The 25170-nt window shown below is 41.1% G+C and overlaps 1 protein-coding gene across 2 annotated transcripts in view; it reads right to left on the bottom strand.

Moving 5' to 3' along the window:
* The window catches only part of drd4b (dopamine receptor D4b), a 31612-nt gene extending 23042 nt beyond the window's left edge, over window positions 1-8570 (bottom strand). For both annotated transcript variants that reach the window (XM_039796189.1, XM_039796191.1), the window contains exons 1-2: window positions 7976-8570; window positions 3849-3961 (exon numbers count right to left, since the gene is read on the bottom strand). In XM_039796189.1, the coding sequence (XP_039652123.1) occupies window positions 3849-3961; window positions 7976-8278 (416 nt within the window). In that variant the 5' untranslated portion in view covers window positions 8279-8570. The remainder of the gene's footprint in view (window positions 1-3848; window positions 3962-7975) is intronic.
* Between the last annotated feature and the right edge of the window lie 16600 nt (window positions 8571-25170).

Raw genomic sequence — 25170 nt, 5'->3', positions numbered from 1 at the left:
TTGATAAAACTACACCCTCTTGGCCAATAGAACAACACAGATAGGGAAAGTCAACAGAATAGATTGAGACTCACTGACTTTGGAAACATCTTGCATTTATTCCACCTTTAGAATAATATTAAAAGATGAAATAAAATGATAAATTAAAGCAGTTCAAAGAAACAAGCACTCACTGATGCCATTATAACCACTTAAAACTAAGTGAACCTTCTGTATACTACATGCACAAATGAGTACACATGGAACATATTCCATGAGGCAAGTGAAATACAAGAAAACAGACATACTACATACAGACAAGCAAACAAGTATTCACTGTTTGAACTTGTGATGCCATTATAACCATTTGAAACTAAGTGAACCTGTGATCTCATGGTAAGTGCTTCAATTGAATTGCTTTTTCTTCCACGAGTTTATCAACTTGCACCAGTTCCTCTCTTTTCTTTCTGCCTCCCCTTGAGGGTGTTAGATTTAGTAATCAACTGGGCCATTAATGACCCAGCCTTCCCCTCTGCCTGCTGGGCCAACTTGTCGGCATCCTTTTTGAGGCTGCAACAGACGTCACTGAGGACACTGCGTCGCTTAGCGATGTCAGAGTCGGCTGACATCGCTTTAAAAAGCTCTAAAAAGCTTTAAAAAGCTCACCAATCCCTTCATTGGCGTTCAAAGAGTGGTGTTTGACTGCAGTGTCCAGACACCACAGAACCACTGCGTGCAGCGTTGGTGTGGCAGCCATCGTCACCCGGAGGTCTGCCGTAGTCGATGCTGTAACCGTAACGTTGGTTTGGGCGGTGGCATCGGTGGTGTAGGCCTAACGGTAGCAGCAGCACAGAAACTGGAGATTGATAACTGATTTCCGCGTAATCCAGATTTATGGCTGGTACATTGCATATGCAACCGAAGAGCGTTAACCCTATCCAAGTTATACAGATGTTTTTTTTTTTACAAACCGAACAGTAAGCCTGTCTGTCTTTCCCCTCTACAGGCCTGAGCCAGTCTTTAAAGGCCGGGTCCTCTAGCCACTTATCGGAAAATTTGCATTTGCCCATGTTTGTCTAGGTAGCCAAGCTGTCAGAGCTGTTAAGGAGCTTGACGTTCAGCAGCCACTAGTCATCCAGCTCAGCGCGCAACATGTTTCATCCACAGTTTTGCTGACCGGATACGGCAAAAGTTTAATCTATCAACTAGCTCCGCTACCTTCTTCGTTGCTCTGCCTGGTTGTAGCGCTATCCTATTGCGTGCAGAGGGAATTTCAAAGACAACAGTTTATCCCGCCCCTGGGATTGAGCCCTGCCAATGGTGAGTTCCCAGACCCAACACCTTGATGTGGGTCTGGCTTGTCAGGCTAAGATAGGCATATCACCCGATGCAGGATGCGATATTACGAATCCCATGCCAAGACCCGCCCTTCAATAGCATTTATTGGCCAGGCGTCCATGCTTACGCAAGGTAACGTAACCCCATTGGTACAGGTCCTATCCCCTGACCAATCGGCTATACTAACCTTAACCACTCAAGGTCAAATGCCTAACCCCAACCAATCGAGCTGCTTCGTAGGGCGGGTCCTGGCGTGGCCATAGTGGGATTTGTAATTTTGCATGCAGGATAGGATATAATATCACAAAAACTTTACAAAATCAACTTAAATAGACATAATAAAACAAATGGAAAACTCATTCAAAAAATTACTACCTTGTAAAATGGCGATTAATACCTTTTAATACCTTTTAACACCCCGCGGACACCCTGTAATTTGGAGCATTCCCGAAACACATTCAGGACCGAAGCAGCAATCTAGTTGTTTAAAAAAAAAAATCACTTCCATCTCTTCACACCTCAATCATTTTGGTGTATTTTAATTCCGGCTTCTCACACCTTCATCAAAGCTCTGATGAACCGAAATTCAGTGCAGGAGAATCACACTTGTCTCCTCTTCACGGCACTAAAGCCTAGCAGGATTTTGTATTTTAAAGTGCAGTCGACAGTAGAATATTCAACACTCAGTATCTGTTGTCTGATTAATTTATTTATACAATTTGAGTCTTGTTCTTTAACTTCCAGACAAATATGAATCCTCGCCCTACCACCACTGGGTTCATTTCCCCACTCCTCCAATGGATCACACAGTAAAAACTAAAAGGGGGGGAAAAGTCGATGCAGCACAGTATTGGGATATTTTCTGTGGCAATACTGTATCGATACACGGACGCCAAGTATCAATGTTTTTTTTATATAAATTGCACATAAGAATTTAACTTTTTGGTACTAGAATAATAAAATCAATTGCTTTTTCAGTTAATTTAAGTAAAATGGTCTTTTTAGATAAAACAGATGTTGAAAAGGTTTTCCTTTGGGGACATAATTTGAAGTTGGAAAAAAGGTAATAAATTGCAATATATTGCAGAATATTACAATATGTTTAAAATCGCAATATTGTTAGATAGGAGGGATGATCGCTGTCTTCATCTAAACCTTGACCAAGATTCAATATTCTCAAGATTCTGTTATTTTTACGTGGAGCATAAAAATTAACTTGTGTTTCACACAATCACGAGTCAATAATTAAATCAAGACTGAAGACTTTAAAATGATAAGCTCATAATTAAAAGCATTTAATAAATAAACAACGATCACGCTAAAATTGAATAGAATAAGTAGTTTTAATATAATATTTTAGAGGAACAGTCTCATGGGCAGTTCAGCAGTCTGGTTGCTGTGGGAAACAGCCGAGTAGTCCTCGATACTTCTGGATCTTTTCCTGGAGTGCATGAGTGTGAACACGCCATGAGAGGGATGAGTGCCGTCCTTAATGACGCTGTTTGCTCCACACCAGAGATCTTCAACAGGGGGTCCGGGACCCTTAGGGGGTCCTCAGAGTTACTGCAGGGGGTTATTGTTAAATAATTTAAAACAGAAGTTCAAAATGTAATATGTCTGAGAATAATACATAAAAATCAGTTCAACATATTATTAGCAAAGATGAATCGGCCTCTGTGATTTTCTTTTTAAATTTACACAACATTGATCACAGGCTGTAGTTAAGGTAGCTTCTAAGGTAGCCATCCACAGATACAGTTAGACTTAAAGGTCCCATGGCATGAACATTTCACGTTATGAGTTTTTTTTAACATTAATATGCGTTCCCCCAGCCTGCCTATGGTCCCCCAGTGGCTAGAAATGGTGATAGGTGTAAACCGAGCCCTGGGTATCCTGCTCTGCCTTTGAGAAAATTAAAGCTCAGATAGGCTGATCTGGAATCTTCTCCTTATGAGGTCATAAGGGGAAAGGCTACCTCCCCTTTCTCTGCTTTGCCCGCCCAGAGAATTTGGCCCACCCATGAGAGAGAGAGAGACATCATGGCTTTCAAATGAGCAAAGTGGCAGTTGGTCAAGGCCCACAACATTTGAGGTTGGGAAGTTCGGTCTGGACTTGATCCGTTATAGAGCAACTATGCTCAAACCAGAGCTGTTTGGACCAATCAAATTGTTAGGGCGGGCTTTATACGATGATGGACAGATGATCAACAGTAACGTAATCAACCACCTCGCCAAAGAGCGCTTGGGTTGAATTCGTTTACACAAAGATGGCTGCCGCTGGAGAACTGAGATGTGTAGATTCCTCCATCACGTCTGTTATAGAAGATATCGACAGCGCTTTAATTTTAAAAGAGGAACAGAGAACCGCGATCAAGGCATTTGTCTATCTGAAAGATGTTTCTGCTGTCCTTCCTACGGGATTCGGCAAAAGTTTAATTTATCAGCTGGCCCCGATGGTTGCTAAGAAGATACGTCAAGAGCATAGTTAATTATCAATGATGATAAACCTCGACCAGACAAACGCGATCATACCTGTCAACGCTGATGGCACAGAGGTTGAATATGGACGCGGTGCACAGCATCACATCCATGGTCATCAGGCTGTCACACATCAGCATGTTCAAGGACCAAACTCCGCCCTGAAACTACACACACACACACACACACACACACACACACACACACACACACACACACACACACACACACACACACACACACATTTGAACCATTTATTTATGTCCACATGAAGAAAATGATACAGGGACACATATATTACAGATGCAGTACAATACATACGCAAACTCATGGACCAGTGGCAAGCAGCAGGTCTTCACAATGTCACTTAATAAGCACAATACTCAGATCTTAAGGGTATAAGTAGCAACGTCTCCGCCATATGTGGCGGCTGCTAATAATAGCAGATATGGGACAGTACTTTGCAAGCTGATTAGCCCTCTTATTGGCCATCCCAAGTTGTTTTCCGCCCTCTTACTACCAACCTGTGTGTGTGTGTGTGTCCTAGGCTACCAAATATGAAAACAAATAGTCTGCACCTATAGCCCAGCTCTGAGATGGTGTTTAGGAGTGGTTGGTATTTAAGTACCTTGGTGTAGAAAGCCGCCTCCATGCTGGAATCAAAAGTGCAGCCTACCTCCAAAATGTACACCTCACTGGACTCCCCATTGATAATAACAACATGTGGCGTATAGGCAACCAGGTGTAAGGAAGTACTAGGGTTACTATTGCAGTGCTGAAACATGGATGGTTTTACCTGAGAATGTCTGTACATTCTTACTGAGGGTGGAACATGGTTGGATATGTCTTTGCCCTTAAGATTCATGACAAAAAGCCTCGTCACTACCATCATTGTTATATTCTCACTAAATATGGCATGCTAAATCTTGAAAATGTTATATTTCACTCAAATGTTTGCCTTATTTTTAAAATAATTCATAATGTTTCTGCTCCTCCTCTGAAACAATTTGTTACACTTTGCTCTGGAAAAACAACGCGGGTAACTAGATCAGCCACAAGGGGTGAATGTAGTCTTCTACAACGCAAATCCGCATTTGGGAGGACATCATTCTCCGTTGTGGCTATAAATCAGTGGAATACTCTTCCTAAAGGAGCTAATTTCATGCACTAACTTCCACTCATTCTCACGCTTGGCTAAGCATTGGTTGTTAACTAATCAGATTTGCTCTCACCGGTAAATTGATGTGTAACATTAATGTCTGTGTTTGGGGTGGGATAAGGGAACAATAATGATTTTAGATCTTTATGACTTTATGTATCTGTATTATATGTAATATATATATATATGTACTGTAAATACTTTGTATTTGAATGCGCCATCTACCTGCCCAGGGACTACGGGCGGAAATTAGCAATTTGCTACAACCTGGCACAAGACATCTATTAATGTTCTTTGTGCACTGTCCCTGTTCAAATAAATAAATTACAATTACAATTATGAGGTCTACTATTCTGTCATGACGTGCTATGTACATTCCTTTGTAGGCATGGCAGCCATTTAGGATGGGTGACAGTGTTTCAGTGATATGTTCTGGAGGTGTGATGCAAAGCAACGAGGGACCTGAGTTGTGGGAAACCAGATAGAGAGGTTTAGTCTCACTCACACACACACACACACACACACACACACACACACACACACACACACACACACACACACACACACACACACACACACACACACACACAGCAACTGATTAGTTGCCCTAAATCTGAGAGTAAATATGTTTAAACCTCTTGCACCAGTGCAGCTCAGTGTTGAGACATTTCCTCCAGTAAAACAACTTTCCTCTTCAGGTGAATATGGGAAAGGTTTTAACTTTGTGACTCCTCTAATCCAGTAAGTGCATGCGGACGAACCACCAGCGTGACACGCAGTAGATAAACTGGCTGCAGACACTTGCACAGGTAACGAGATCACACATGCGCTAATTAGAGAGGACTTAAAGGGGGAAGCCTCGGCAGGGCATCTGTGAGCCACACAGGTACTTAGACAGGCAGGCAGGTGGCTTTTAATACTTTAATAACCTCCCTTTAAACCTTTTTATTGGCTGCTAATATTTTGATTCATGGATCATGCCTCTCCTAATAACCAGCATGAACCCCTGTCCTTAAATAATCCTGATTAAAGAAGTGAGAAACGCTGCACGACTCAGTACTGGACGGTCTTTGTTCTATTTAGCACCATGATGACCTGGCTCTGCTGGGTTTAATGGGCAACCTTCCCGGATCAGATTTTTTTCAAACGTTGATCCTTTTTATAATTTTAAACCAGGATATCTCAAAAATTTGCTTTTACTTGAGAATTGTGAGAATAATTAGACTCCTATCTACTCCTGTTTTTTTTAACAGGGGTGGAGCGGGGGCTTCTTCTGGGGTTTTAAAATAACTTAACACAACTTTGTGTCATTTCCCCTCAGTCTCTGTGACTGAACCGACAAATCAACGGAGCTAAAGTTCTGTTCCTGGGGAAATCTCGTTTATTCATTTTGTGAACTCTACTCAAAATATTTAGCAAGATTAGTAATGCTGTTTACGCCAAATAACTACCTATGTTATGCAACTTAAAAATGGAAACATCAGACAATTTCTGCCTCTTTTAATTCAATTTCAATTCAATTTTATTTATCGCATCAAATCATAACAAGAGTTATCTCAAGACACTTTACAGATAGAGTAGGTCTAGACCACACTATATAATTTACAAAGACGCTACAGTTCCAGTAAGTTGGAAGGAGTGAAAATGAGTCATCCTTAACATTTGTTCTGTTCCGGTTTCAGAACAATTAGAAAACAAAACAGGATGTCGTCTTTACCTTGCCAACTATCATGTTTTTCCCAGATCTTTGGCATCTTATTATCAAATGGCTTGAAAAATAGTGCACATAGCTGCGTATATGGAGCATGCCCCCCCACCCCAGGTTTGGGCTGAGCCCCGAATGTTTACAACGTCTGGCTCCGCCCCTGTTTTTTTTAACACACTAAACTCTCTGCTCTTTGTGCTGTAACATGTCTGCAGGTGTGTGACACAGGCTGCTGTCTTGTGGTGTATTTGGTAGCGATGCTGTAATGCTATGTGGAGAGGAATCCACCAACACTGTTTCTTGATTATAAAGGTTTATTTACATCAAAGAATTCAGCATCAATTTACAAGCCCTGCAGAGCTCGGAGAGCGACAGTTTCTCAGATTCTCAAAAGTCACTCTGAGGTTCTTTGTTAAAACATGGTATATCTATTCTTCATAACTTAGGGTGGGATCAATAATTGACCAATGGCTACAAGCCAACTGGCCTTCTTTTCAACATCTTGGGGGCCCCATTGATAACACTTTCCAGATGTTTCCAGAGAGGCGTCCTCTGAAAGTAGAGTAAAGTTCATCTGGATCATCATGCATATAGATAGTTCAGATATAACTTAAATACAAGTTATATAGAATGGTCAGATAATAATACACTTCCCTTTCATGGATGGATTATAAAACAATGGGCCCCTGGGCACAGACATGTAAAAGGCCCCTCATGGGGAGCAAAAACACCCAGACAGAAAAAGAAAACAAGTGGACTGCAATTGACGCAATCAGTTTAGTTTGGTCGTTTGTGTTTTACGCATCTTAGTAGTTGATTTGAGTGATTTTGAAGTCATTTTGAGTCTTTGCAGTTGTGTTGTATCTCGATTTAGTTGTTTTAAGTGTGTTTGTAGTCATTTTTAGTGTCTCTGCAGGGTTTTTTCAGTCATTTTGCATCTCTTTGTAGTCAGTTTGCGTTTTTGTAATCGCTTGGCGCAACTTTGTAGTCGTTGAGCACGCCTTTGAGGTAATTTTGCCTGCCTTGTTTTGCATGTGTAGTCGTTTTGCGCGTTTTTTTTTTTTTAGCTTCATTCTGCAGGTAAAGCCGAACCCTCAGGTGCTTAAAAACTGCAGCAACAGTAGGCTCTTTGGTTCTGAAAGTGAAAAGAGGCTTTCTTAAAGCGTCCTGCCACAGCAGATTCACACTGACACTCACTGCACAGATATGAAATACTACAGCTCATCTCACATGCTGATCATATGGCCCCGGAGCCCTCTTGCCCCAGCCAGCCTCATGCAGTAATCCACCCGGGGCCTCCGGTAGCTCGGTGCTTACCTCTGCGTAAACGAAGAGCGGCAGCACCAGCACCGCCAGCAGCAAGTCTGCAAACGCCAGACTGACTATGAAGTAGTTCGTTGTGGTTTTTAAAGCCTTCTCCAGGTACACGCTGAGGCACACGAGCACGTTCCCCCCGGTGATGATCACAATCAGCAGAATCCCGAATATGAGCGCGGGGAAGTTGTAGTGTGTGACCGCAGCCGCCGCCGGCAGCGTGGCGTTGTTGAAATCGCTGGAGTTCTCCGACATGGTCGCCGGTGTTCCGCCGTGCCGAGCGACTCTCTCCGGAGTAGTTTTCATCTAGGAGCCGTATCCAGCAGCTCCGAGATAAGTAGCAGAGTGACAGGTGAAGTCTCTGAGCATTTCCCCGCGAGGACGCTCATCTGACGCCTTTTGAGTCTCCGCTGTGAGCGCGCGCTGCATGCGCTCCGCTCTCCAAAACCCAAATGCCCCGCAGCGCACAGAGCCAAACTCTGCTTTATCCAGCCCCTCGTTTCCTTTTTTCTTTTACATTTTCTGCACGGATGCTGCCGGGCTCTTGTAGAGTTGTGTGGATCAGTTTCCCTGCCCGTCTTCTCAGTCAGCCCGCTCCTGAAGGAATGAGTGAGCAGAGTGGACCAATCAGAAGGCAACAGCTTAAATCCATCCGCACAAAGTCTGCTTACTGAAGCTCCGCTGCTCGCTTTGTGTGTGAACAGGTATATGGAATGCCATTTAATTCAATATTAAATAAATAAATATGCCTATGAAATACATCCTGAAATAAATAAATGAGGCAATAAATAAATAAATAAATATAAGGAAGTCAATATACTTCAATAAATAAATGAATGTTTTTTTTTTATTTAAAAAAACAACTACCGCTTTATTTATTTCAGGGGACTTTTATTTCATAAATCCAGATTGTTTTGCACTGTTTCCTAACAAAAGTATAGTTTTAACTGGTTTCACCTGACTCTTATCATGTTTTTATCTAATGCAGCGGGGGCAAACTGATTTTAGTTTATGGGCCAAATTCCCCTAATCTGATCTCAAGTGGGCCAGACCAGTAAACCTCTCCAGAAAGGTCAGAAACTTTATCTGCCACAGAGTTTCTTGTCAGCTCGATGTTGGCAAACGCAGGTTGCTTCTGCTACGACAGCATTCTACGGCCGTCGTAGGAAAAACAATAATGTTACAGACCCGGGAGAGAGGGGTAATATTCAGAGAAATAACTCAGAATATCTAAGATTAAAGCTATAGTGCGTAGTTTCTGTCGCCCCCATGAGGAATTCAAAGTAATGACAACAAAATTGTCGGCACATCCACATGATACAAGCCTTCTGTGACCGTGCACCGCCCCCACCCCTCCTCCACACAGTTGCTAGTAGCCAAGGAGGACACGGAGGATTAAAAAAACATGATGGACTCTTCAGAAGAGGTCATTATCTTCATGAGTTTCTGCGCGGGAGAGTTGTGAGGAGCTGATAGTCTTAATTAGCTTTGTTGCTACTAAACGGCTTGAATGTAACGTGTAATGTGACGTTCATTAATATCAAAAAGTTACTAAAGCTTTAAAGTCGTATTTTTACAGAAAATGAACTCGGATTAAGAGATTAAAGTGGTACATTTGGAATTGGAATGAATTACTTATCTGCAATTTTCACACTTTGCAAAGTCATCCAGTGGGCCTGATCGGACCCTTTGGTGGGCCAGTTCTGGCCCATGGGTCATATGTTTGACACCCATGATCTAATGTAAGATGAACTCGGGTCTCATGAAAGACACCTCCAAATAAAATGTATTATTATTTATTTTTTTCCGCTCTATTTTCATTTCTTATATATTTAAATTAAGGGGCGTGACATTAGACAAAAATCGTTTCAGGGAAAAGTTTTGTTGCTGTTGAATAAAATATATGTGATGCGCAGACCCAAACGGGATCAAGCCTAGTTTTTAATTTTTTTTAATAGTTTTTCAGCGTAGCATAGTTCTTTTTTTTTTTGCTTGGGATGATGAAGATATGTAAATATATATATATATATATATATATATATATATATATATATATATATATATATATATATATATATATATATATATATATATTATAGAGTTTTATATTAATTTATTTAAAATTATGCGTAGTTCTGTGTCCGCAGCTACATTGTGCTGATACTGGAAGTGACACTGACTAGCTCATTAGCTGGACATGCTAACGTTTGCAGCTTACATGAGATGTTGGGGCAGTTAGTGTGTGCGGGGGAGAGGGTTTAGCCTAGTTTTGGTTCATGCATCTGAACCCTTTTTTTCCTCGGGGGAACATGATGCAACTTTCCGTGTGAGGTCTGCTATTTTGAACTGTTTGAAAACTACATTTAGCAGCGACACAGACGCTGGATAATCTTGGGTTCAGACATCTAATCTCCACACTGTGTTTGCTGTTTATCCTTCCAACCTCAAAGAATCAAAACTTCAAGGAGCGAATATTTTTATACTTCTTAAAAACTAATCTTAGCTTCTAAAATTTGCCACGAACTGAGGGCAAAAAAGGCATGCACTTCCAGGTCTGGTTTTCACCCCACGACGTTATAATCAGACATCACATGCTACAAACAGATGACGAGTTGTCTAGCGACTTTTGATCTGAGCGTAAAGGTGTTTGCGCCGCGGCTGCTCCTGTGGCATGAATATCATTAGAATAAAGTCAGCAGCAATTAGTTCACACATCGTCACAGAGCCTCGGGAAGAAAAGGAGAACAGCACACATGCTTAAGAAACGCAGATGTTAAACTCGCCCGGAGTGTTTTTGGGCAGAATATTCATGAATAGAAGGACGATCAGCGTGAAATATCTTCTCACTCATGGAAATAAAGGACACCATGTGGGCTTTAGGCTTTATTTTCTCGATTAATTGAGTAGCTATTTAGTCTATAAAATGTCAGAAAATGGTTCCCAAAGCCCGAGATGACGTCCTCAAATGTCTTGTTTATAGATATTCAGTTTACTGTCACAGAGGAGAGAAGAAACTAGAACAATATTCACATCTAACAAGCTGGAAGCATGAAAACAAGGACTAACAGATTCAAGAACCATTTTTTTTTTCCCAAAAGCCATAACCACTCTGAACTCACACATGCTCTGACTTCACTGACTTCACAGTCTAACCCCCAACCCCCAGACTTTTTTCTACTACTACTGTGCAATATTTAATATTTAATACTATTGAAAATATTGATAATTAGTGTGCAATTCCATTACTGTGCAATACCTGTATACTGTGCAATATATTAGCATAGATAGATAGATAGATAGATAGATAGATCAATCAAAGATAGATACTTTATTCATCCCGAGGGAAATTTTAGGCATCCAGTAGCTTAGACAACCATAACAGAACAAACACATACACACATAGAGCTCACATACATAAAAATCACTCACAGAAAAAATAAATTACTCTCAGCTCTATAGTGTCTCAGCTGTGCACCCCCCCTCCCCCTTTTTTTACACTACTTATTTTATTTCATATTGTTATATTTTTTTACGTATGTGTTGGCACTGGGAAAGGAGTTGCTTTTAATCTCATTGTGCATGTGTATAGTGACAATAAAAGGCATTCTATTCTATGGAATCAGAGAATTTTTACTTTTTTCATAAAAATTGACTCAAAACGACTAATCGATTATTGTTAGGTTGTAAAAAATTAAAACTATGCTTACGTTTTGAAAACAATGTACTTTTGGTTATATGCAGTTTGCAGGTAGATCTAATCAAATACACTAATCAGCATTTGACTGCCTCACCCAAAACCTAGCTTCTAAAGAATTAATCAGGTCATGTCTGCCATTTAGCATACTGTAGGAGACTCATTGTCCCCACAGGAAAGGTAACTGTTGTCTCTTTTTGGGGGAGCCACCCCCTGTTGGGCCAGACTGGGTTAGAACAAAGGAAATGCATATTTCTGTAGAATCAGCACTACATGATAATCAACCTTAGTCTGTGACCTGAAATCCAGAGGTGTGTTCTTATCCTGAGAGACAGGAATAAATGTGGGAGCAGGAGAAAAATTCGGAACTACAAGCCTGGGACCCGACAAGGGGACAGGTTCTGTAGTCCGCTGGTTACAGTGTATTGTTTTGTCATGTCGCATGGCTGCAATCTGTGTCCCCACAAGGGGAGGCATGTTTGCAGTCTGCTGCTGGCAGTGTTTTCATGTTTTATGTTTAATTGTGCTTTGTTACCCCTCCCTCCCTCCCCCCCCAAACACACACACACACACAAATTCATAAGAAGACAGGAGTGCTATGAGACAGAGCTGCTTGATGGGACATGGCTAATTACCAAGAAGTGTGTGTGTGTGTGTGTGACAGGAGCGCTATGAGATGGAGCTGATGGATGGGACGTGGCTAATAACTAAGGTGTGTGTGTGTGAGTGTGTGTGTGTGTGTGTGTGTGACAGGAGCGCTATGAGATGGAGCTGATGGATGGGACATGGCTAATAACTAAGGTGTGTGTGTGTGAGTGTGTGAGTGTGTGTTTGTGTGTGTGTGTGTGTGTGTGTGACAGGAGCGCTATGAGATGGAGCTGGTGGATGGGACATGGCTAATAACTAAGGTGTGTGTGTGTGTGTGTGTGTGTGTGTGTGTGACAGGAGCGCTATGAGATGGAGCTGGTGGATGGGACATGGCTAATAACTAAGGTGTGTGTGTGTGTGTGTGACAGGAGCGCTATGAGATGGAGCTGATTGATGGGACATGGCTAATTACTAAGGTGTGTGTGTGTGTGTGTGTGTGTGTGTGTGTGTGTGACAGGAGTGCTATGAGATGGAGCTGATTGATGGGACATGGCTAATTACTAAGGTGTGTGTGTGTGTGTGTTTGGAGAGGAAAATAAAAACACATTAGTGACAGATAAAGACACGTCAGAAGAAAATAAAGACACATTAGAAGACGATAAAAACACAGTAGAGGCAGATAAAGACACACTAGAAGACAAAGACAGTCAAATAAAATAAAAACAGTAGAAGAAGATAAAAACAGTAGAGGCAGATGAAGGCTCGATGGGGTTTTAAGCCCCCAACAACGACTTCAAGGCAGCGCCGCGACCGTCGACTTCAAGGCACCTAACACAACCATTAATGTGGTTTATGCAATTAGGTGCAGGGCCTGCCACACATTGTATGTGGGGGAGACAAGAAATGCACTATATTTAAGAATCAAGCAACACCAGTATATTTTAAATAAGGACGATGGCACAACTGTTTTACAGTGCCTCTCAAAGTATTCGCCCCCTTGAACGTTTGACCTTTTGCCACATTTCAGGCCTCAAACATAAAGATATAAAACTGTAATTTTTGTGAAGAATCAACAACAAGTGGGTCCCAATTATGAAGTGGAACGAAATTCATTGGCTATTTCAAACGTTTTTAACAAATAAAAACTGAAAAAGTGGGCGGCAAAATTATTCAGCCCCTTTACTTTCAGTGCAGTAAACCTCTCCAGAAGTTCAGTGAGGATCTCTGAATGATCCAATGTTGACCTAAATGACTAATAATGATAAATAGAATCCACCTGTGTGTAATCAAGTCTCCGTATAAATGCACCTGCTCTGTGATAGTCTCAGAGGTCCGTGTAAAGCGCAGAGAGCATCATGAAGAACAAGGAACACACCAGGCAGGTCGGATACTGTTGTGGAGAAGTTTAAAGCCGGATTTGGATACAAAAAGATTTCCCAAGCTTTAAACATCCCAAGGAGCACTGTGCAAGCGATAATATTGAAATGGAAGGAGTATCAGACCACTACAAATCTACGAAGACCCGGCCGTCCCTCTAAACTTTCAGCTCATACAATGAGAAGACTGATCAGAGATGCGGCCAAGAGGCCCATGATCACTCTGGATGAACTGCAGAGATCTACAGCTGAGGTGGGAGACTCTGTCCATAGGACAACAATCAGTCGTATACTGCACAAATCTGGCCTTTATGGAAGAGTGGCAAGAAGAAAGCCATTTCTTAAAGATATCCATAAAAAGTGTCGTTTAAAGTTTGCCAAAAGCCACCTGGGAGACACACCAAACATGTGGAAGAAGGTGCTGTGGTCAGATGAAACCAAAATCGAACTTTTTGGCAACAATGCAAAACGTTATGTTTGGCGTAAAAAGCAACACAGCTCATCACCCTGAACCCACCATCCCCACTGTCAAACATGGTGGTGGCAGCATCATGGTTTGGGCCTGCTTTTCTTCAGCAGGGACAGGGAAGATGGTTAAAATTGATGGGAAGATGGATGGAGCCAAATACAGGACCATTCTGAAGAAGAAAAACCTGATGGAGTCTGCAAAAGACCTGAGACTGGGACGGAGATTTGTCTTCCAACAAGACAATGATCCAAAACATAAAGCAAAATCTACAATGGAATGGTTCACAAATAAACATATCCAGGTGTTAGAATGGCCAAGTCAAAGTCCAGACCTGAATCCAATCGAGAATCTGTGGAAAGAACGGAAAACTGCTGTTCACAAACGCTCTCCATCCAACCTCACTGAGCTCGAGCTGTTTTGCAAGGAGGAATGGGCAAAAATGTCGTCTCGATGTGCAAAACTGATAGAGACATACCCTGCGAATTTACAGCTGTAATCGCAGCAAAAGGTGGCGCTACAAAGTATTAACTTAAGGGGGCTGAATAATTTTGTACGCCCAATATTTCAGTTTTTATTTGTTTAAAAGGTTTGAAATATCCAATAAATTTCGTTCCACTTCATGATTGTGTCCCACTTGTTGTTGATTCTTCACAAAAAATTACAGTTTTATATCTTTATGTTTGAGGCCTGAAATGTGGCAAAAGGTCGAAAAGTTCAAGGGGCCGAATACTTTCAAGTAGCAGCACTGTATATGCACATTTTGAACTCCATGGCTCTCAAAATGTACGGGTCTAAATGAAAAATACTAAAATGGATTCACTTCTCTTTTTAATCTAAGTTTTACAGGGTATTTTTAGAAATACTTCCTCCCACTGCTCTGGTCTCCTCCTCCTTAGGTTTTATCTGGATCTCCACTGCAGCGCATCATACCCAACCTTTCTTTTCTTTTCCTTGTTTTTTTCCATCCTTTTCTATTTTAAATTACTTTTTATTGTTTTAATCTATATTCATGATTAATAATAACTATTTGTTGCAATATTTCTATATTAATGTCTTTTATAGCATGGTTCTCCGATTTTACTATTCCTTCCTTTCGGGGTTAATCTCTTCCTGCAGAGGAGGTTTTTTATTTTTAATAATTATTTTTAATAAATATTTTAAAGATTCCTTGGTTGTCCTTTATAACTTTTATTCTGCCTTACCTATATTTTAACAATTTGATTGTACTTTTGTCTCCATTGCTAATATTTTATTTATTAATATTTATTATTATTATTATTATTATTATTACGAATTGAATTACTTGCCTCAAGATTTTAGCATAATGATACACATTCCATTGGTTTGATGCATTTTTACTAACAGTGTAGTTTTAATCTATGATGTATTTTAAATTATTTATGGTTATTTATTGTGTGGCACTTTTTACCTCTTAAAGCACTTTTAAACATAGCACTTATTACTAACTTTTAATGGATGTGTATATATATTTTAACCTCAAGGGCAAGTAACTCAGACAGTATTTATGACCCCTTTAAAATGTTTTAATTTTTGAATTTAAATAAGATGTTTTTAATATTGGGATAGAATTTATTTTGTATTAGGACGCCAAGCTTTTTTAAATTTTTTTAAATTATTTTAATATTTTTTTATTTAATTTATTTATTGATTACATAACTCTCTCTATATATATATATATATTTTATTTTATGTATTTACTTTGTTATTTCTCTAGGAGAGACACCAGGGTAGTTGTGGAGGTGAGCTTTTATTTAAAGTTTTTAATTTCCCGCTGTCCTTCCTGTCCAGTGGTTCTTTTAACCTTCTTTTAATATCTGGCCGTCTTTTAAACAGCCCCCTCTCTTTTTTATATAACCGAACCCGGTTTTTTAAGGAGTTCTTTAAAGTGTTTTATTCACAACAGTGGTCCCCTTGTGCCCGTGCCCCTCGTAGCACCCATCCTGGGCGCTGCATTTTAACCCAAACCTAACCTTAACCTTAACCCTAACCTAACCTTAACCTTAACCTTAACCTAACCTAACCTAACCTAACCTTAACCCTAACCTAACCCTAACCATTGCCTAATCCTAGTGCCTTCCAGGCAGCATTGCCTGGAAGACGACGTTGGGGGCTTAAAACACCAAACAACCAGATGAAGACACATTAGAAGAAAATAAAGACACACTATTCAATTCAGTTTTATTTATACTATCAAATCATAACAAGAGTTATCTCGTCTCTGTCCTCGCCACCGAACATTAAAACCTGAGATTCAATATTTTAGCTGCTTATTTCTCTTCCCCGGTGGACACCTCTCAACACTGCGACCGAAAAATGATATCCTGCAGTGCATGCTGGGAGCTCGCTGCGGATCAGATCCTTTGAAGTTCAACTCTCAGCTGGTTTTATTAATATACTGTAGTTTAAAAGAAGAAACCATCAAATATTAATGACTTCTCTTTAATAACTCTATTTTTAAGCCAATTCTGTTAATTCTTCTGCAGTCTATATCCACGACGTTCCACTTCCAGGATTGCGATCCGTTGCTGCTGGAAAATCCTCTGGATGTCTCTCATTTAGGCCGGATATCCGTCCCCTTCCTCTTTCTTTGTTTTGGCGTTCTAACCTCCGGTGGATTTGTGAGGACTATGGTTAACTGCTCCTCAGATCTCTGCAGGGTAAATCCAGACAGCTAGCTAGACTATCTGTCCAATCTGAGTTTTCTGTTGCACGACTAAAACAACCTTTGAACGTACACATGTTCCACCAAAACAAGTTCCTTCCCGAGGCTATTTTGCAGAGGTGCCACGGCTTTTCTCCGGTGCTTAGCACTGACCAAGACAATTGTGATTGGTTTAAAGAAATGCCACTAAACCAGAGCACGTTTTTCTCCCATCCCCGAATGCTGCGTGGAGTAGCCAGACCCTCCTCCACAGCGCTTTGGAGGAGGGTCTGGCAAAGCAAGACTAATTCTTTTGTAGCTCTGCTGCTACATACGTGGCATACGATATGTAGCAGCAGATATAAAAAATATATAGAAATAGTGTTTTAGAGGGATTGTGTCATGATTTATCTGTCATAGGTCGCATTTTGTTAAGACACAAATCTTCGTCATGCATATTTTGGGCTGAAGATTCCTCCTTAAAGCTGCATTGAATTTCAAGTTTCTGTCAAAATTTTAACCGACTTTCCAGAAAATCTGCACAAAAAAGGGAATTAACGAGGAAGATTACAGTCTCCTCATCGCTCCACACATCTGATGTCTTCAGCTCTTCAGTGACGCTTCATGTACAGCACCATTTATTTGTGGGTTGCGTTATACTTTGCTGTATGTTGCTTCCATACACCAAGTTTTCCACCTCAGCCAAAACGTAAACACTTTTTTGTTTCCACTAAGTTTTGCAAATGATGTGCATAAAAATGTGGATGTAAACACACTGACATATTCGAGTTGATATAGAAGAAGAAGATACCAAATTATTTAAAATTCACTTAAGCTGTGTTCGAAACCGCTCCCTCATTCAGTCACTCACTATTCCCTATATAGTGTTTATTAAATAGTGAACTATATAGGGGACGACCAAACGAGACTTTGGACACTCACTGAAAACACATCGTTGCGCGCCGTGCGCCAGGAGATGCGCCCGTTGTTTGTGTGACGGAGGCGGGCCCAGCATCACAAACCTTCTAATACGTCCCTGAAACAAAGAGAGCACTCAGGAGAATAGTAAAAGGTTGTATATATATATATATATATATATATAATATATGTTGCATGTTAGATTTACACTGTTTAGAAACAAAAGTCCGCTCCATTTTTCCTTTTCAGTTTTCGCGGTGACTTCTGTTTCTTCTTCTCCTCTGGGAAAACAAGACCGCGTTGCATTGTGGTATACGGGAGTAAAACGTAGGGTACATCCAAGGGGGTAAGCGAGCATCTGAAAAGCGTACCTCCTGTGGAGAGGTTCATAGGCTAACAAGCCATCACCTGCTGCTAGCATTCCATTGACTTCCATTCATTTTGGCGTCACTTTGACAGCAAATAACTTTACATCTGAAGCGTTTAAAGACTCTATTTGTCCGTTGTTTACTTCTAAAGAAACACAACAATGTATAAAAGGCTCCATTACCTTGTAACTCACATTATGGCCCCATAGCAGAACGTTTTTCGCTGGTCTCCGTGGAAGTCTACAGCGTCGCTTTGTCCATTTCTTTAACTGTCTGTGTGATATAGGGTACATCGTATGTACACTCACATTAGCAGTGCATTGTGGGTATTTTATAGTGGACTAGATAGTGAATGAAATTAACCGCGAAGAATTTGAACACCACTACAAAATGGCGAACACACTATATGGTGCACTATTTTAACGTGATAGGGAACGGTTTTGAACACAGCTTCAGTCTGAATCAATGGAAGTACATTTCCAGGATAAAGCCTGTCATGTTGTCTGCGCTCTGTGTGTTGCTGTTCTTTTCTGTACCTAAATGTATGAATGGTTCATAAGAACAGCTTGAGTGTTTCCCTGTTCATCATATCATATAATAAAAATATTGATTATAGCTACTTTAAAGCTTTAGTGCGTAACTTTTTGATATTAATGAACGTCAGTTACATTCAAGCCGTTGCCAAATGAGTTGCTACAAAGCTAATTAAGACTATCAGCTCCACACAACTCTCTCTGGATTTCACAGTATGGCTATGTTCAGAAGATTGTGTCATCTGGTGACTTTCTGTGCAGAAACTGGAGTGAAGATAATTATCTCTTCTGAAGAGTCCATCATGTTTTTTTATCCTCCGTGTCCTCCTTGGCTACTAGCAACTGCGTGGAGGGTGGGGGGCGGGTGTGCACGATCACGGAAGGCTTGTATCATGTGGACGCGCCGACAGTTTTGTTGTCATACTTAGAATTCCTCATGGGGGAGACAGAAACTACACACTATAGCCCAAAATTGTTTCCAGAGCAATGTGTAAAGAGATAATTTGGCCCTAAAGTGGAAATATTTCTCAAATCTCTTGTGAAAACATACCTACACTTAACTGTTAACGCTTGTTGAGTAGGAGTGTTGGAACGTGGCTTGGATTCACAAAAAAACACATTTCGCTCCAAATGGAGCTTTCTCTCCCACAGGCAGCACTTTTTCTTCACTGCCAAACTTTCCTGTTTGAAAATCCTCAATTAGTGAGGTTATTAATTGAGAAAGCCAGCCCAGTTTTTCATATGTGCTGCCCTTAGGTGCTGCCTGAGCAAGCACAGCCCGCCCAGTGGCTTGTTTGAATTTGGTTGACCAATCACAATAGAGTGGGCCAGCTGACCAATCAGAGCAGACTGGGCTTTTTCAGGAAGGTGGGGCCAAGAGCTCTGACAGAGTGTTTCTGGCAGAGACGATGCAGCAATGGGCAGTATGAGAAACATAATGTTTTTTGAACATGTAAGCCTATTCTAGTAGACCCCAAGAGTACAATTATGACACTGAAAAGGAGCATAATAGGGGCTTAAGAGTCCATCATGTTTTTTTAATCCTCCGTGTCTCCTTGGCTACCAACAACTGTGTGGAGGAGGGGTGGGGGTGGTGCACGGTCATGTAAGACTTGTAGTCATTACTTCGTCATGGGGGCGAAAGAAACTACGCACTATAGCTTTAAAGTCACCCGTTAAACGAGCACGTATGAATGGAAAGCAACAACCACCCCCTGCTGCTCTGTGGGTCAAAGGTCAGCAGCACAGACATACCGTGTGTGTGTGTGTGTGTGTGTGTGTGTGTGTGTGTGTGTGTGTGTGAGTGTGTGTGTGTGTGTGTGTGTGCTTTAAAGCTCATCAGACTCAGCGGACGCTCAGTTTGTCATTCACACTTGCTTCCCATGTCGTCACACCCCTGTGACAGACCTGCGTCCCATAATCCTCAGCGTGTGATGTCACAGGGTCAGCCACAGGTGACTTGTCACTAAAGACGCAAGGTCAGGCAGGAGCACGATGCAAGAACGGGACAGATTTCAGAGGTTAATTTCAAAGTTTAATTGCAGCCAATCAGTGTTGATCGTCAGATCACAGCATCATGTCTCATGCCTCGGGCCAGATTCTGTCCACACAAGCTTCGTTTGACAACATTTCTGCCCCCCCACACTAAAACGCAAAAAGGACTCCAAAGACTCACTGGGCCAGTAGATGGCGATAAAGGCTGCGTCAACAATACAATAAAGAATCTGAGCACACGTAATGAGCCTATTTTCCTTTAACGGTGAAAACAAATCAAACAATAGTAGCTAATTATTTCTTTATTTCTACATATTTGATACAGGTTGATTGATTAGAATATCCTTTCCAAAAAATATCTGTATACTAATAGAGGTCAATAGTGAGAGGTGAAATGTAACATTAGATAGCTCACATTAGATGATGCTGAGCCCTGCGAGTCTATCTTGGTTTAGTCTCGCATTGCCAGACCTTCCTCCACAGCGCTACAGAGGAGGGTCTGTCTAGTCCACAAATCATTCTGGGATGGGAGAAAAACCGGACGGAGAGACGGTGCCTCTGCAAAATAGCCTCTGGAAGGAACTTGTTTTGGTGGAACGTGTACGTTTAAAAGCTTTTTTAGTCGTGCAACAGAAAACTCAGATTGGACAGATAGTCTAGCTATCTGTCTGGATTTACCCTGCAGAGATCTGAGGAGCAGTTAACCATAGTCCTCAGAAATCCACCGGAGGTTAGAACGCCAACACAGAGACAGAGGAAGGGGACGGACATCCGGCCAAAAGAGAGACATCCGGTGGAATTTCCGGCAGCACCGGAGCAATCCCGGAAGTGGAACGTCGTGGACGTAGACTTATCTTGATTTATCTGCGAGTGAACAAACTGAAGGGAAGGGATGAGAATGTGTGGCGGGTCGAAGGGTGACATTACTCTGATTATTTGACTGACTCGCCGGCATCAGCTGGGAGGAACGACAGGCTGCATGACACGAAAAATGAACTTTGTTGACACATTATGTAAGAAACAGCAAATAATGTTTATTAGGGCCCGAGCGCCGACAGCAGCGAAGGCCCTATTGAAACTAAAGGAATTATTATTACGGAAAATGAATCGCCTTTTTCAGGGGCTTAACATATTCAAAAACTCACCAAATTTGGCGGTCACATCAAGTCTGGTGAAAATTTACGTATTTTAAGGGTTTTGGGAATAGGCGCACAAAAATGGCTCGCTTGTGCCCCCTACAAAGTAAAAAACATTTAGCCCCTGCAGTGCATTTAACATAGACTCACGAAACTTGGTACACATATGTAACATGTCAAGATGTACAAAAAACGTCATTGGAGCCATACCCTAAACCCAACAGGAAGTCCGCCATTTTGAATTGAAAGTTTGAAATTAGTGCGATTTTCCACGTCGTACTTTAACTCCTCCTAGAGATTTCATCCGATCAACTTCAAACTCAGTCTGTGCCATCTTAAGACGTTAAAGATGAAAAGTTGTTAAAAGAAAAAAACTTTTCGTCATATGGCGTGGCCGTGGTGGGGCGGCCATTTTGTGCGTTTCGCCATCGAAACAGGAAGTGGGTGTAACTTGAGTGTACATTGTCCAATTGGCTCAAAACTTTTCAGGATTCATAAGACTCCAACCCTGAAGACATTTACCGGACAAAATTGACTCAAAGTCATAGCGCCCCCTAGTGGCAACAGGAAGAAGGCCTGAAAGTCAAGGTGCTATACTTTAACAAACTCCTCCTAGAGATTTCATCCAATCAACTTAAATTAAACACCTCAACGATGAAAATTTATCAAAAGCAAAACTTTGTCCAACAGTGTGGGCATGGCGTGGTGGCCATTTTGACCATTTATCGATTAAAAAGAAGTTGTTGTAACTTTAGTGTACATTGTCATATCTGCCTGAAATTTCTCATGATTGACAAGTGTCCAGTCCTGAGGACATCTACAGGCAAAAATTTACTTTTGGTCATAGCGCCCCCCGCTGGCAACAGGAAATCTGTCTTATATGACAAACATCATCCGATTTACATGAAACTTATAATGTGTGGTGTGGTCTACATGTGATACTGAGCCGGCCCCTATACTTTAACAACGCCCACTTACTCAGGCCACGCCCCCTTTGATAACATTTGAACCGTTTAAGGTAGAGTCTTGTGTGAGGTGTCATTGAACTCAGCAGAGAGTTCCTTTTTAATTAGTGACGGTTTGCCCCGCCCCATATGATTAAGCCACGCCCCATTTAATAACTAATGACCCATTTCTTGTACACTATTGTGTGAGGTATCGTTGAACTCAACAGAGAGTTCTGTTTTCATTGGTCATGGTTTGGCCCGCCCCCTATACTTAAGCCACGCCCCCTTTCACAGCTAATGAACTGTATGACGTAGAGTGTTGTGTGAGGTATCGTTGAACTCAGCGGGGAGTTCCCTTTTCATTGGTGACAATTTGCGGTGTCTGAGTGCCGCGCAAATGCACGGTCACAAGGAGCGGAGTCCGCCAGTAACCCTGATGCACCCAGAGGAGCGAGGGCCTGTCCATCACTGCTTGCAGCTTTAATTTATTTTATAATCGAAGGTACCAGAACGCCGTTCTTGATCATTCCAGCGCCACTTTAACCCCTGAATATAACCAAGTACATTTACTAAAGTACTCTACTTAAGTACAATTTCAAGGGACTCGAGTATTTAAATTTCATGCATCTTTATACTTCTGCTCCACTACATGTCAGAAGTTTATAAATTGGTGTTTGTTTTCTCCACATCTGGGGCGTTGTTGAAAGATCATGACATTAGTTTTCTTTATATTTACTGCCAGGGCCCAGCTTCTCTCTCTCTCTTTCACTCTCTCTCTCTGTCTGCTTTATGTGGAACAAGAATGCTATTAACACTATTAAGTAGGTCTCTAATGAGATTAGCTTCTCTGCTAAACCCCACCAACCCCAAGTCACAATTACATCACCAACACATTTTTATATAAAAATGGGTCAGTTACAAGTCCAAAGTTTCATAAACACAGACAAAAACAAAAGTTTAAAGCCACACCATGTGAGGCTGAAATGCTTCTTAGAAACCAAACTGATATGGATGAAAAATACCAACAACTTTGCTTTCTTATCCTTAGTTATATAAAATATGGCATTCTGGACTATGACATGTAACATTTGGCTTTTATTTCTATGTTTTTGGCTTGCTAAAATATGTACAGGTAGAATACAGGAAATACTGTCAGAGGTTTTTGAACAGCTTCGGTTCCAGAACTGATTTTCCCTGTTCAATTGCTCCACTGACATTTTAAAACATGCTTATATAAAGACTTGGACTTGGATATTGACTGTATATGTATAATGAATGGATGTATTATCAATTCCACATTTAGTTTTTAAAGTTACAGCCTTCAATTGTTTTGAGGGATTATTAGTGTTCTTTCTTTCTTTCTAACCTGTTTATCTTGTGTGTATTTGTTCAAGCTGCTGCACACATTGCAGGGACAAATAAAGTTGTTTTGAAAATTTAAATCAAGGAGCTGACAGTCGCTGATGTTAAGGCTCCTCCCGGTGGTCAGACGGAGAAGCAGCACAGAGAGAATCTGTGTGTGTGTGTGTGTGTGTGTCTTCAGTGTTAGTGAGGAGCATCTCTGCATGGAAACATAATGTATGGGCTTCATGTAACATCATGACACTGTGAGCTTGTTGTTCCCACACAGAGGAGATGGTGTGTGTGTGTGTGTGTGTGTGTGTGTGTGTGTGTGCGCACAGTGGTGCCTTGTCCACATGTGAAGCCGTTATGTGTCCCAGTTTGTGCCAGCGTAACTTTGTGTCATTATTACTGAGCGAGGGATCAGACAGGAAGGAGAGGAAATCATTTCTGAAACTTGAATTTGTGTTTGTGTAATCGGATGTCAGCAGATCGATATCATCTATCACTGATAAAACGGAGGATAAGGCTGGCAATATGTTTTTTTTTACTGTCGACACATCCCATGAAAAGAACTATGTGCAGCAGAGTATTGGTTCCTACTGAAGACCAAAATCTTTCAAAACACAAATATATAGTTTATTTAGTTTAAAGTGTCAGTCATTTCCTAAAACAGCCGGTCACTGTAGTTGTATAGGCAGTGGTGGAAGAAGTGTTCATTTCTTCTTTACAGATATTATTTTGGGCATTTAAGGCCTTTATTTTGACAGGACAGCTGAAGACATGAAAGGAGAGAGAGAAACATGCAGCAAAGGGCCACAGGTCGGAGTCGAACCCGCAGTCTGCTGCATTGAGGTGTAAACCTTTGTATATGGGCGCCCACTCTACCAACTGAGCTCCCCGGGGGCGCCCGAGAAGTGTTCTTTTTAACTCCTTTATATAATGTTAGGTAGTTTAATCTACACCAATGCATCATGGTCTATAAGATCATTATATATGTTTGTAGCGTCGCTGTCCTGTGAGAACCACGTAAGTTTTAAACTTTTCATGGTGTCAGAAAAACAGCCCTGTTTCCAGATTTGTGACGATACATTTCTCAGCTGATTCCAAGAGGCTTTTTAAAGACTTTATTTAGCTTAATCTACTCAACACATAAAGGAACACTTCATCCTTCAGTTTATCACAAACATTCAACATCTGGAGATACATGGTTTTCTCTGGAGAGGAAGGGGCATGAAAAACTGTCACCTGAAAAGCTGTCAGACAAATGTAGTGGAGTACAAAGTACAATATTATAAGTATAAAGTTACATAAAATGGAAATACTAAAGTACAAGTATCTTGAACTTCTACTTCCCTACACTACTTGAGTAAATGCACTTGTGTTAGTATGTTTATTTGTGTGCAGTACACCTTTAACAGGTCTGTCTAACCCCGAAGAGTATTTACATTATGTGAAAAATGTTTTCAGCTGCCAGCGTTCCTGTGCTGGATTCCTCCCAGAATGCATTAGGGCCACCAATTCAATTTGGCCCCTCCAGCTAAAACAGATGCAAGTATTTTAGTAGGAGGCTGCGAATCCTCTGCTGGCAGGCGCTTAGTGCAATATGTGCCCGTAAGATGAAGTCACAAACATCGCAACTGTAGTCGACTCCCACTCGCCGGGCAGCACA

Source organism: Perca fluviatilis, chromosome 3, assembly GCF_010015445.1.
Source record: "Perca fluviatilis chromosome 3, GENO_Pfluv_1.0, whole genome shotgun sequence".
In the NCBI taxonomy this organism is placed as follows: Eukaryota; Metazoa; Chordata; class Actinopteri; order Perciformes; family Percidae; genus Perca; species Perca fluviatilis.
The sequence above is the reverse complement of the archived record's forward strand: the minus strand, read 5'-3'. Positions and strand labels throughout refer to the sequence as shown.